The following is a 15,073-nucleotide window of genomic DNA, read 5'->3' as shown; positions in this document are numbered from 1 at the left end:
ACCTTAATATCATTATGTAGCTTTGATTACAATGCACTTTACTAATGACAATGTAGCTTATACAACATGTTCCTACTTGCAAAATCAACCTGAAAAACATGCTTGTTCTGAATTCCAGCTACGTCTAAGGGGAGCTAATGCAGAGCTCCATTTCGTTCACAGGAAATCTGCAGGCACTTTTGAAGTACATTGTTTGATTGGGCTGAGCAGAGGTCTCCACCGAAACTTGACAAACCAATAAATTGGATTTCAGTTAACTTGGCTGCTTATCAAGATCCACAGGATTTTAAGATAGTTTCTTGCCATAACATATACACTGACACACAAGCAAGAACCACATCCAAAACTTTCTTTGAAACTTGTCACACCAACTCTGACAGCCACTGCTTAAACTGGATAGCATGCCACTGCTTTAGAACAGTCTTTAGATCTATATGCTTAAGAACTGGGGGGAAAGCCATAGGATAAAATTCAACTGTGCCTGTCTGCCAGAAAACAGATTCTCCCTCTGCATTCTCCTATGTACCCAAAATTTGCTTTGAGGGTTGGCATCGGGAGCAGATTTGGAGGAGTGCGTGGGCTGCAGGTGGAAGGAGAAAACTCTCAGTGGGTGTGAGAGTTCAAAAGCATACTTGAGCAGCATGTTAGTAAATTCTGTATTGTAATTATTTCATAGCTGTTTAGTAAAACTGGTAAGAGCAAAGACAATATACTCACATGTTTAAAACAGTTAACAGGAGCGGCTGTGAAACTATTGCTATTGATGTAGTTGCCCCAATTGAAACCTTCCACTGGAACAGACGCTAGAAAGAGTTGTTTAATTTAACAAGGTGCACATAATTTTCTCTACATATTTAATACTTAGACATGCATTTCCAGCTGTTTTTTGGGGGGCAGAACACAGAAAGGCAAGGCTATAAGCAAGACTTCAAGGGACTGTGCTGATGAATAGGAGGATTATGCTGAAGATCCTCTGGCAAATTAATCTATTTTTACAAGAATATAGATTTTGACCAAAACTAATTAACATATGCCAGAAACAGATAGCAATTGACAGCCAAGCCTCTCAGGATGTTTCATAGGTTCACCCCAACCAATGCACTCAGCTTGAGATGAAGGACACCCCCCCCACACACACACACACAATATCAGCAAATTTTCCTTTTCTTCATTTGGATATATCAGAAATGCACTGGGTTTTTTTAAAAAAAACAACACCATAATTCTTCTTAAAATTATTCCCCACAATTCAAAAACTGGAGATTATCCCAATAATTCTTCAGAGACTCTTAACATTCATGTTACCTGTTTTAGTCTTTGATTGGTTCTGTACCGTTGCTTGGTATTGAGCATATGCAGCTAATTTAGCAACTAAAGGTTGTTTTTGTAGCACTTTAGCCTTCTTTGTTGGAGGTTTTCCCTAGAACAACAAGAGCTAAATAAGGTCCTTTTCAAACTCACATCAGAAGTTTTTTTAGAAGTATTGTTTCTAAAAATCTACTGCACAAAATGAAACACTGCAGCTTTACAAACAGAATTTATCAGAAAGCATTTTTAAAACAAATCCACAGTGTAAAAAGAAATCCAGTAAAGTCTTCTGGTAAGCAGAGAAACTTAAAAATGATTAAGCATTTTCCTAAGTTTCTGGGTACATCAATTTGGCACAGTCTAGCCAGCTGCTTTTTTACCATTAATTTGAATTCATTTTAAGTGTTTAAAGAAATTACAACCAAGTGGTAGTAACGCAGTACCATAAATGGGAAAGATGCATGCTTCCCACTTGCTACAAAACTGATGTGAACTCCAGCACAAAACATGGGCAATATTATTTGTTTCAAAAAAGAACTGTAGTTTGTCAGGGGATGGTATTTCCTTTTTTATTTTCTTTGAGATCTCAAAAACTAACAAAAATGGGGATTACAATTTCTAAGCTTTAATATGCAAAAAATCCATCCTTGTGATTACCTCCTTCTTTAGAATAGCCTAACATTATAAGTAACACCCAACTTGAATTATTGAAAACTCTTGAACTAGGATTTGGGAAACAGCTATGGAATTAGTCATGATCTTTCAAGCTTAATAAGTGCTCTCAGATGAAAATGCTGTTAAGAAGGATACCTATCATTGCAGGTGCAACTGGCCCTTGGCAGCCAAATTCATTGTACAATCATTCTTTCAAGGCCAGCATTACATACATTTTGTAAAAATGTACATTACAAACATCACATAATAACTCCAGCATAAACCTTATTCTTCCAAGGTATTTGGACTACTGAGCTTTACAGCAACTTTTACACCCACTATGTAATGGAGTGGATGTGACACTAGCAATTAAGGAGTGCAGGACACGGAATAATGGGCTCAAGTTGCTGGAAGCCAGATTTCGACTGGACATCAGGAAAAACTTCCTAACTGTTAGAGCCATACGACAATGGAACCAATTACCTAGAGACATAGTGGGCTCTCTGACACTGGAGGCATTCAAGAGGCAGCTGGACAACCATCTGTCGGGAATGCTTTGATTTGGATTCCTGCATTGTGCAGGGGGTGGGGGTTGGAGTTGAGGGCCTTATAGGCCCCTTCCAACTCTACTATTCTATTTTTCTATGATTCTATGAATCTCCTCCAGTCTAATCTCATCACTATATCCGATTTCTGTGCTTAAAGTGTTTTCCGATGTATATCCAGAGTGGTACCAATGCAGCAGTTTGTAAAGAAGAGGATGTATACAGGTAAATCTTATTGTAGAAATGGATAGGAATAATTAGATATTTGTTATTTTTTGCATAAAACTGTTGATTTTAATTTTTCAGCACGACAAAGTGTTGTATACAACACTGTGCAAGCAGTGCTCCACTCACATAATGGGACTTCCCATTCCCTGCTCTGCATGTCCCCAAAATCTGCTCCAGAGAGTCCACCATGGTTGCAAGGAAGAGGAGAGGAGGGGGAAGTTCCATTGCGCAAGATGAAGTCTGTTGTACAAGTGGAACGTTGGCATTGTTTAGAACCCAGTATGACTAAGGCTACAATCCTACACATTTACCTGGGAACAAGTAGCATTGAACTCAATGGGGGTTACTTTTGAGTAGATATGTGTCAGATTGCACTGCATGGCTCCAACCCTATGAATACTAATTTGGAAGGAAGCTGAATTTAATGGGATTTACTTTTCATAACCATATGTAGGGTTTAGCAAAATAGCAACTTTTGATTTCTTTTGCAGTTATCTCAGAAGAGTTTTCTGAGAAATAAGATACCTGTATTCAGTATAAACTGCAGAGGTAGTTGTGTCTGAAATGATTGACTATCCAGGGAAGATCTTAGAGCTGTGGTAGATAGCTCACTGAAGACATTAACTCACTGGCTGCATTCCAACATCATGTTCTCCAATCCTTCAAGCTATGGTTTGGAATAGAGGATCAGGGATCTGTCCATTAACTGTTTTGATCCTGGTTTGGATAGGTCACTTAAACCACAGTTTGCCGGTTTCGATGTCATGGCAAATTGTGGTTTGACAAACCAGAACTTGTCTATTAAGTTGGTTGCACAAAACGAAGAGGGAATCATGTATACATGCTCATTCCTGATCCTCCAAATCATAGTTTGTACTTCTTCCCACAATGCATAATAGGTTTACCAAGATGTGGCAGCAACCACTGGGTTAAATAGCTATTAAAATTGTGTGGTTTTAAAATTTAAATATTTCCACACTGCTCTTTATCTAAATTATCTCGCAGCATTTACAATATATAAACATAATAAAACATTAAGATACAATACAATTCAATTACTGTAGCCAATAAACAGAATATTCTTGTGGCATCTTAAAGAATACCAACTTTGTTATGGCATACACTTTTGTGGTCTCAAGCCCACTTCTGACACATAAAGTAAAATTTTGGCTGGCAGGTATATGAAGGAAAAAGGTGAGAGGTGAATGACATTGAGATACAAAATTACAGACTGTGATAACTAGAGCTTAAATATATATACAGGCACACCTTTTTATGATAGCAGATAGATAATAGTTTACCCAGCATTGCTGAGATGACTGAATTCATACCTGTAGTGGGGCAGGAAACCATTCATAATGAACTATCATAGACAGAGATATCCTGGCAATGGTAAGCTAACTAACACATGTAGTGTAATAAATGTCCTTTGCCTATTTTATGTCATCAATTTATGAATCACCTTCCACATGCATCTCAAGGAAGTTTATAAGCACATGATAAAAACAACTAAAAATAGTTTTTAAATCTTAAGATTGTTTCCAGAAAAGACAGTGGACACCTGCTGTATATCTCAAGAGGGACACTGTTCCATGCTGAAATTTAACTCACAATTGATGGCACTGAACTTCTTGATGAATTCTAATTCAGCCCTTTCACTTTGTAGTCTTCCTTTTGATGTTCCTTTGCTTCACAATGGCTACCTTAAAGTCAGTTGCAGAGTGTCCCAAGAGACTGAGGTGTTCTTCCATTGGTTTATGGATATTACCATTTCTGATATCCATTTATTGTTATTCTTTGCATAGAGCCTTACCTACCTGTCCTATGTAGAATGCAAAAGGGGATTTTGCTGGCAGATAATGCTATAAATCATAATGGAAGATGAGCTAGTGAATGAGCCTCTGATGTTGTGGATGCCATTATCAGACCTATTATAGTGTTGCCACAGCGAACATGGGAGCAGAGTTGGCATCTGGGTCTCTTGCAGGGTCTGGTCTGTGTGTTTGTATCTGTTACGTGGCTTGATGTTGCCTGTGAGCAGCTGTTTTAGGTTTGCGGCTGTCTGTAGGAAAGTACAAGGCTGCCTTCCAAGGTATCTCGTTGTCACTGAAATACCATCTTACAATATCTGTCACTTCACACATCTGATGAAGAGGGCTTGAATCTATGCCATAGTAAATGTGGTAATGTTTCTTATTTTTGCTGCAAGAGGTTAATATAGCTACCACTCTGGAAATTTTAATCAACTGGACACTACCGACAAGTTAGGAATTAATAACCAGGAAATGTTTGGGTGAACAGATGAGTTTTAAGTAGGCAGTTAATGGTGGTGATAAACAGAGAAGGGCTGTTGCCTTCATGCCTTCTTGTGGGCTTGTTGGAGGCACGTGGCTGGCAGAAACCAGATGCTGACCTTTCATCCAATCCAGTCTAAAATTATACTTTACTTAAAAACAGCTATTTTTAAAGCATGAATTTGAGTTGAAACAAATACATTTTAAAGCTTATCTATATAATAAAGATAATAAAATTGTGACTGTACCGTTACCTGAAGTCTGGCCAGAATGCTGGCCTTCTTAGAGTTCGATGAGTAACTTCTTGAGCAGGAAACACTGCAGAAACGCTTGGTTTTAGAGTAAAAGGCATCTCTGACACCAACCATCCCACACATTTCGCAGGTAGCTAATAAAGGAAGAAAGATAGTGAATATATTAAACCTATGACAAAGTGTCAAGTAACCATGGTTTTAGTATCACACAGCCATGGTTTTATGTAGTTGACATAGAAGATAGTCCACCTAAACTATATGTTAACTAACAAAATTTAGCCATATCCTAGCAAAGCAGTGTGTGTGTGTGTGTGTGTGTGTGTGCGCGCGCGCGTGTGCACACATGTATCCACAAGAGAGAGAGACTGACTGTATGTGTGCGCATGTGAAAGAAAGGCTCCTTTATGAAGTATAGATTCAGTAGATTCTATGTAGATTCTACACTGCCTTCTTTCTTGGTCTTCCTTCTTCTCTTAGTTTTACATGGAAAATCATTATTTCCAAAAAATGTTTTAGTTCATTTTTGGTATACAAATTTCAGTATAGTATAAAACCGCACATAACAAAGAAACAACAGATAAAAGCATCAGTTTTACTGTAGTATCAAAAGCAGCAATTTTTGTTGATTGTACTTATTTAGTAATTGTTTACTTTTTCCTTTAGGGTTATCTTTTATAGTCTTTCCAGGGAAGTCTGTGTGGAGGGTGACTGCCAATTATGTTCTTTCTGAGCCACATATGCAATAAAGCTGAACCAAACAGCCTGAAATTTGTCCACCGTGTTTCTTGAATTATTTCTGTCTTTTATGTTTGTGTCAATTTTTCCATTAATGCAATAGAACAAATTTGTTGATGTTGTTCTGATTTTAAACTATTACCCAATTCCTTCCACCTTCTGATAATCATCATTCTTGCTGCTGCTAATAACATTTTTAAAAGTTCTTTGTGTGAGACATCCTGACCCTCCTCAAATACAGAAAGTAGTGCCATTCTAGGTTCTAGATGCAAAGACTGACCAGTGGTGTGTCCCAATTCGTAAAATACACTCTTCCAAAATCTGTTGGAGAGAATAAACTGCCATGCAAAAGGCATGTCCAGAAGTTTAAATCTTCATAAGAATTTACTGCTCTGGACATAATGGGCTTTTCTTTGGATCCAACCCAGAGAAGAAGACTAGCAGAAGGTGACTTCCCTGCTGCTCCTCCCCTTCCCGGCAGTTTTCCAACAAGTATCTCCCATGGGTCAGGAGCCTATACTGAATGTGGTGGGCTGTATGGAATCCCCCCCCCAAGATATTTTGTTTTAATATGTTTTTAAAGATGTTTTAATTTATTTTAAAGTCTGTTTTTATGATGTTTTAGAGTGTTAGTGTTTTTGTTTGACACCTTGGGCTGGGATATAAATTTAATAAATAAAAAAATCAGGGGGAGGCCACTTCCACAAGCATGCTATAAATAGTATTCAGCACTAGAAAGGGTTCCTTAAAACATTCAATTTCATAAAAACAGACAAATCTCTAAATAGCTGTATTAGCAGCTCACCATTTAGATTTAATAAACAAAATAGTTCCCCTCATCCCAAATCTTGCTTTGCTTCTCTTATCCTGCTCCTTTCCTTTCAAACTGGGATTAGAACCACTTTCATATCAATCTTGGTGTACTTTGAGTGCATGTACACATAACAGAGAAAAAATATGGAACATGGCTCAGGAAGATTCCAGCAGAAATGGTGAATAGTCTAGCTTCCTTGGTAGAGACAGTGACCGCTCACCAATGGGCTGAATCCAGGGTATCACTTCTGCAAATGGAAGGGACTGAGATTCAGTGAAGGCTTGCACTGAAGGAAGAGGTGGAGGCAATTTTTGCTTCCCCTTCTCCTTATATCACACTGCTCTGGAGGATCCTACAAGTCCTACAGAAGAGCTACAAGATGGAGGAATCAGTGAAACTCACCTCCTCCCCTTTTGCCAGTGGGAGTGTTCTGTGAGTGAACTCATGGGAACTATGGATCCACGGCAGTATTTGTTTTCAAGTGTGTTCAGCTTACCTTTTTCCTAAAGGTATCTTTTGAATCAAAAATATGCCTGTAATTATGGTGAAGTATGTAAAAACAAATGAATACACTTTGGTAGGACTAGCAAATGCTTCTTTGGTGAATTAGAAGTGCCTTAAATGCAGTTTACTTACAAGAAGAAACAGTCAAGCACACAAGCTTTGTCTTCACACAAAGATACACACATGTGCACCAACTTTTACCCTTTATCCAAACATTTAACATCCAACTAGAAAGATACACCTCAGAGGCATAAAATCAAGAAAGGGCCATTTGATTGAACATACCATTTAAAATCTACTAAGTCTTGTACTTACCCATGCCAGACTTGCCATCTGGATATGTGTAGACCTGTCCATTATTCTTGATAATTGGGAGGTTTGAGGGTAAGGGAGTAACTTCCTCTTCACTCTCATCAGAGCTTGAGCTACTACTGGTATCCTCACTGCAACTATCATAACCATCAAACATCCCGAATGAGTCGCGTCTCTTCCTTTCAGATCTTGAAGAATATTCAGTCTAAAAAGAAAACTAAAATATTAAAACATCTGAAAAAAGATCTTAGCAATATCACATTTTAACAGGTTTCTACTGAGTCTGCATGTAGTGGTCTTACAAAAATGTACTACATAATCTAAGTTACTACAGAAACAACTAACACATAAACAAAATGAAATGCAATTTGCAGATGTTACATGGAAGCAAGGCCATACAAAAAAATAAAAATGGACTGTGCTAATTGACTTTCTATTACACACAGCAATATTAAGGAGGAGACAGCAACAAAATTATGTTCAATATCCCAACACCAATTTTTCATTTTTATACTTATATCCTGCTGTAGAAATAAAGAGGGAGCATTTAGAGTGGCTTTACACACAGGTAAACCTAATGTTATCATATGTTTATGAGCTACATAAGTAATCTATGTTTTGCTAGCTTCTCTAAAGAATTCATCAGTCCTGAATTTAGAGGTATAATCAGCCTAACAAATATGCAAAAATCCTCAATATTCTTTGCAGGCCCAATAATAAGGTTTTTTTTAACCTGTTGGTACACCTGACACAGTTTGTAAACAGTTTATCCACTTTTGCCAACCAGAAGGCAGCATATATTATCTGGTGCCTTTCACCTCAAAATATTTTGAGAATACCCCTCCATGGAAAAAAACCTACATTTGAGTTAAATTGATATAAACAACTGTAAGTTGTATCCAACTAAATCACTGTGCTCATGAAAATGACTTCCCCTCTCTCACCTCCTCCCCCACCCATAAGCCCCTTGCTTTGGATTTTTCCCCAACCCTCTGGAGCAGATTTTGGGGCAGAGCACTCACAGCAGTCATTTCACATGAGCAATGAGTTAGCTGGATTCAACCCCATGTAACAAACTGGGGGTGGGACTTAAACTCATTAACCTACCATTTTCACTTCAGAAAACAGCACTGCTTCTCTGTTAACTGACTAGAAGTGATATATTCCCATTTCACACCAGAACTAGAGAAAAACCACACTCAGAAAGCATCACTGCTGTCCTTTGCAGCTTCTAAGGTTCCTTTTTGTCTTTTGCTAGCCACTAAGCCTTCATACATTTCTCTCACATATTCTCAGTGTCTGAAGCAGATTATTTCCATAAAGTTAATGATTTGTCATAGAAACACTTCCATGGCAACTGACAGAGATAGAATGAAACAAGCATTACAAACGTTAGATTTTGTGTGAATGGTTTGCACTATGCATTTGGACAATCCATGATACCATGTGCATTCTCATAATGCGTTTACTAAAGCGGCACTCCCTGCATACTATGAATCATGCTACACATTTTATTTATAAGATGTTATGCTACACATTTTATATGTTAAAACATTAACAAAGATACTTACAAAGAGATATTTATAATTTTACAAATAAGCAAAATGCTCTAGGAAGACTCTCTAATAACTTCCCACCAAACAGTAAACCTTCTCTTCTACACAGCCATCTCTGTCCCATCAGGCTTTTGTTTTAATTAATTAACTCTCAAGCAGCTACACTCAAACTATTGTTTTAAGGGTTCACTGCTATTCCTGAATCTGCTGGAAAAAGAAAAAAACAATTTCAGTTATCATCCACATACTCATGACACCACAGTCCATAGATCAGACAATCTCACCCAGTGTTCGAACCGACAAGGAAGATCCTTATGATACAAAATAGGTTTGTCCCAATGGAGTTGAAAAGAAATAATCCAATACTATCTTCCAGTACTAAGCAAATAGATAGAGGCGGACATTTGCAAAAAAAAAGTGTCTCCCAATAGTAACAGTTCCAGACTTTTCAGCAGTATCTGAGGGTACAACATAAAAAACAATCCACTGTATTCCAGAGGAGGTGTTGCTACTTTTTTGCCATATTCCATTATTTTTTCTCCTTGAGAAATCCTCTGCCATTCAACATGACACGAAGAGGATGAAGTTATCTTTGTGTCTGTCCTGGCTTATGGAAGGAACTGGACAAACAAATTTCATGGAAATTCCTTGGAGAGAATGGAGAAGACTAAGCAGAAGGGGGACCCCCTCCCCCAAACTTTTGGAGTTGTGATCTCCTAATATTGGATCAGCGTGGGGTATAGGGCTGAGGCAACCACCAAGGGAAACAGCTGGTTTCCAGAAACTGGTGTACCAGAATGTAGCCTAGATGTTTTACTACTTCTTCCAGGGTATTTGTTCTCAAACCTCTTATTCTGCTTATCTTAACCCCAACAGACACTTTTGGTTCACTATAGTTTGACTTGAAATATTGAAAGACAAGAGTGAGAAACTGAAAGAGGCTGGCCAGTGTTTCAGCTCCAACTTTCTACAGATGTAATGCTTCCCCCCCCCCCCCAACAGAATAAAGGAATACTGTACTACAATAAAATCATGGTCATAAAATGCACACACAATTATATGATCTGGCAACTGCAACAGAAATAACAATAGTTTCCCATCACTACATACTCATGTTTATGAAAAAGGAAAAATACTAGTAAGTTACGGCATATCAAATAAGGTTCTATTGTCTCCTAAAGAATGTGCTCTATTGTACCAAAAAAAATCAATAAGCATCTTCCAATTCTAAACAAATGTCTTATATTTTCACTCTCATATAGCTGGTAGGTTTTGCCAGAATTACATTTTCATATATCTTTTGCTCCCAGCAATGCTTCTTTTTCAAGCTTGTTCATTTAGATGAGTTGTGATGAGTTCTGCCTTGGAAGGCAAGACTGGTCCTCCAGAGTGAAGGCCAGGCTAGTCAAAGTTTAAGAGGTGCTTGCTTAAAGCATCTGGAATCGGGATCTGATGCTCAAAGGATGACAAGCAGAAGCTTGCTTGGGCCAGTTTGGGGGCCATAGGGGTTCATATAGTTGTGAGGTGACAACATAAAACAGCTGAAGTTATTTTTTGCAAAGGTGAAATGTAAAAGCTTCCAAAGTGGCAACTCTGAAGTAGAAATTACACCAATAAACACAGAACCAGTACAATCCTAAGCATGCTTAGTCAGAAGTAAGTCCAAGTGAGTTTAGTCATTTTCTCCTTAGTAAGATGTTTAGAACTGCCTTAGCCTGGATATTTCTCCCTAACCTTTGGTAGACAGAAAATCCACAGTGAATATGGTAGTCCATTTAGAATGACTCAGTACCTCAAAAACATTTTTGAACATTCTTGCAAGATGGATAGAATACAGCGTTCTATGACAAAGTGATATATACACGCACTTGATATATTTAGAACTGCTGACCTATATCAATGCATGTTGTTCATGAGCAACTACCACCAGCTTTGAATAGCTTTCTCGAGCCTGATACTTTCAAGATGTTTTGGATGACAATTTCCATGATCCTAGGCTATTTGCCATGCCTGATGGGGCTCAATGGAGTTGTAGTCCAAACTCTCTGGGAGGGTATCAGATTGGGGAAGGCTGGATTAGAATATCTTTTAAAATTTCCTTATGGCCCACAGAAGGAATAACACTGCTACTCATTGGAATTTCAGCTATCACTCAAAGCACATGATGCCACATGGAGATCTGCAGGTGGAAGTAACTTGAAAGACCTAGGCTTGAATCCAGAGACATCTTGCATGAGCAAGAAGGCAGTTCTGCTTCTGTAAGGCAGCCCCACCAAATATGCCTACTTTTCCCATTACACTGCAGTCCTTTATACCCCATAACACTCCATTCCAGAAGGTCCCTTCACCATCAGGAATTGCATATCAAGTACAAAGACAGCTGTAGTGAGGGGGAAATACCAGAAAAGCTCTAATGCTTGAGTGGATTTCTGCTCAATCTCTGAATCCATCCCATAATTGTCAGTCCCTGTTCCACAGAAGATAAGGCGTCTGAGACTCCTAATCCATATCAGGGAGGAAGATATAGCACTGTAGTGGTGCTTCTTGGACAAGGAATACTATTCATTAACACACACACACACACACACACCATATCTCTACATACTTTATGTCAGGCAAGTGTTTGTCCTCCGGGTTCTCTGAATTAGAGGGATTATACTGCATATGCCAATTAGAAATACCCTGAAATCATTAACAGAAAAAGATAGGGATTGCAAAATGTAAAGTATAGTCATACACATTTGCATTGCACATATGTACTACTGGGATCATAGTGCAACCTGTAGAAACTTACTGTATATGCTATTATACATGAACATATCTTTCAAATTACTTCACATACCCTTATCCACATACAGTAGCTTCATTCATAATTTATGGAGTAAGGAAGGAAAAGTAAAGACAAAGATCAGTAGCAAGAGTCACAGTGACATTTGTCAGGAACTGGAGAGCCTGAAACATTTATATATTTGGATATTCTCAAAATTAATAACTTCTATCCATGGACCATGGATAGAAGAGCCCAATAGCTTGCATATATATATAGTATATTTTCGGTGTTGCCATTTCTGCTATAATTTTAAAGTAGTATTCCTAGAATTTCTGTAATGATCACCCATCAAGATATTATTCATCTTAGGTGGCAAATTTGCATAGCAGCATGGTTTTGAAATTTTAAAATATGAGAAAGGAAGTTAGACACTATAGTAGGGTCCCACTAATACGGTGGGTTAGGGACCAGGCCCCCGCCGTAAAGTGGGGCCCCATAGACTATAATGGGCCGTGTCACGCAAAAATGACATCAAAATGATATCAAAATGGCACGCGACGGAAAAAAACGGCGTATTAGTGGAACAAGCGCTGTAAGAGCGGGGCCTTTCCCTGATTGAAAACTGCCGCATGAACGAAGCACCGTAAAGTGGAACACCATAAAGTGGGGCCTTACTGTACTCCCTCAGGTGCAGGTAAGGTGCTACATAACTTAGGCTGCAATCCATTACATGTCTACTCAGCAGTTTATATGATAAAATTGACACACCTAGTTAGAATTAGAGAAGGATGATAAACTAATGATCAATTTGTTGAAAAATGGAGCTTCTTTATTACATACTGGTGCAATAAAATACAAGATGATGTGAACCAGTGAAGCAGTGCAAAGTTTAAAGTGCTTGTTTTGTGGCCTTGAAATTGATAGATGAGCTGACAGAATTAAGGGATAACCAGCAAAGAAAACAGTATGAATTTCTCAAAATGTAAGCTTGTTTTCTGGATGATGAAGCTGTAGGCTGACCAATAACTCTTCCCATGGTAAAATGAAAAGGAAAAAGAAAGTGAAGATTGTACTAAGGAAATATTTATTTACGATTATGTGTTACAACTTTTTAAATTGTGTTTTTAAATTGTTTTTTGTGTTTTAAAATTTGTATATTTGTTTTTAATGTTTCTAATTGCTGTAAACCACCCAGAGAGCTTCGGACCTGGGGCGGTATATAAATGTAATAAATAAATAAGCTCCACTGGGTTCAATGGGACTTACTCTCAGGTAAGTGTGTACTGGATTGCAGCCTTACGGTGCAAACCAACTTGCATTATGCCAAACTAAGAGGAGCTGGATGCAGGTTGTCGCATAGTTTCAGGCAATGATTCTATACTGGAACCATTGTTTCAGTTTTTGATTATTTTTTAAAACCTTTTATTCCTTCTATGAGATCATATGTGCGGGATTCAACACATTTCTTACAAATAATAGGTCCCATTAAGATCCAGTCAGAAGACATTCTGGTCACTATGGATGTCAAATCTCTATATACAAGTATTCCACAAGATGATGAAACTGGAAATAATTTTTGATATTTTACAGAAACGAGAAGTACGGAATCCACCAACTCATTTTTTGACATCCTTGGCCGACATAGCTTTTCGGAGAAATTATTTTTCATTCAACAAAAAGTTATTTTGGCAGACCAAGGGGGTGGCCATGGGATGCCCCATGGCTCCAGAGGTTGCCAATTTATACATGCAACATTTTGAACAACAATTCATTTTTGCTAACAATCCACATGGCAGAAATATAATCTTATGGCTACGATATATAGATGATATATTTATGATTTGGCGAGGCACAAATGATGAGCTGAGGGATTATTTTCAATGGATTGATTTTCAAGATTCCAATCTTAGTTTTGAGACAACTTGCAGTATTGAACAGGTCAATTTTTTGGATATCATAGTCAAAAAATCCATAAAGAGTTTAATTAACACCATTTATAACAAACCTACTGATAGAAACACTTTTCTTAAGTATGATAGTTATCCTGCTCATCTCAAGAATAATTTACCATATAGCCAATTCTTAAGAATAAAGCGCAATTGCTCAAGAAACCTAGATTACATCCAGGAATCTCAATCTTTAGCACAACATTTCTATGATAGAGGATATCCTGTTAAGGTGGTGAGAACAGCTATGAATAGAGCCAATGCCTGTAAAAGTGACATTCTGTTATGTTCTCAAAAAAGAACAGTGCAGAACTGCACAGCATGCATCCTTCCATTCAATCCAATCACGAAGAGACTTCGAACATATATTCGCTTCAATTGGCATTTGGTCCAGGATATGCCAGGCCTAACAACAAGACCCTTGGTAGCATTTAAAAGAACAAGAAACCTCAAGGACTGGTTGATCCATACAGAATATGTAAGGAGAGACAATAACAAGTGTCAATCAATGATCTTTCATACATCTAAGCCAACAGGACACCATCCATGTGGCCACTGCTCATACTGGAAGTTTACTCAAAAGAAAAAAAAATTTGTCAATCCCAACACTGGAAAGCATATTCAAATCCAATATTTTTTTACCTGTACTTCTGTAGAAGTCATTTATCTGATTTCTTGTTCCTGCAATCGGATTTATGTTGGGAAGACATCGAGACCATTAAAACTCAGAATTGGGGAACATCTTTGTAATTTAAGACACCAAAGAATGGGTGCTCCGTTGGTCAGACACTTTGTTGAGAAACAACATAAGCCAAATGATATAACATTTGGGGCCATTGAAAGAGTTGTGGGTAATGATAGATTACTCAGCAAGAGAGAGTTATTCTGGATCATTTCTCTGAAAAGTCTGGGACCTCTAGGGTTAAATGAGGATTTGGATTTTTCTGAGTTTAAATAAAATAAGAAATAAGGGATCTATATGAAAATTGGTTTACTGTCTGTAACAACTGTACATGCTAGTTAGTCACTGTAAGTACTAGCTGGATTAGTAAAATTCACAAATGCAGTGATTGTGCAGCTGAGCTGATTTATATACTTAGAATAGATACTAGCAGCCTTTAAGTTTGGTTTGTATTCAGTGTGGGGCTTCGAT

General features: G+C 37.8%; 1 protein-coding gene across 8 annotated transcripts in view; it reads right to left on the bottom strand.

Annotated features, from left to right (window-relative positions):
- The window catches only part of MBTD1 (mbt domain containing 1), a 78,838-nt gene that overhangs the window by 55,395 nt on the left and 8,370 nt on the right, over nt 1–15,073 (bottom strand). For 5 of the 8 annotated variants that reach the window (XR_009761294.1, XR_009761295.1, XM_061615987.1 and 2 more), the window contains exons 2-5: nt 7,652–7,853; nt 5,278–5,417; nt 1,306–1,420; nt 718–803 (exon numbers count right to left, since the gene is read on the bottom strand). Coding sequence is in view for 6 of the 8 variants with exons in the window: in XM_061615987.1 (XP_061471971.1) it covers nt 718–803; nt 1,306–1,420; nt 5,278–5,417; nt 7,652–7,853 (543 nt within the window). In the remaining 2 variants the exon portion in view is untranslated. Of the gene's footprint in view, nt 1–717; nt 804–1,305; nt 1,421–5,277; nt 5,418–7,052; nt 7,194–7,651; nt 7,854–15,073 lie in introns of those variants that run through there. The other 3 variants (XM_061615988.1, XM_061615990.1, XM_061615991.1) reach the window with 2 other exon arrangements.

Source organism: Rhineura floridana, chromosome 3 (genome assembly GCF_030035675.1).
Source record: "Rhineura floridana isolate rRhiFlo1 chromosome 3, rRhiFlo1.hap2, whole genome shotgun sequence".
Taxonomy (NCBI): domain Eukaryota; kingdom Metazoa; phylum Chordata; class Lepidosauria; order Squamata; family Rhineuridae; genus Rhineura; species Rhineura floridana.
The sequence above is the reverse complement of the archived record's forward strand: the minus strand, read 5'-3'. Positions and strand labels throughout refer to the sequence as shown.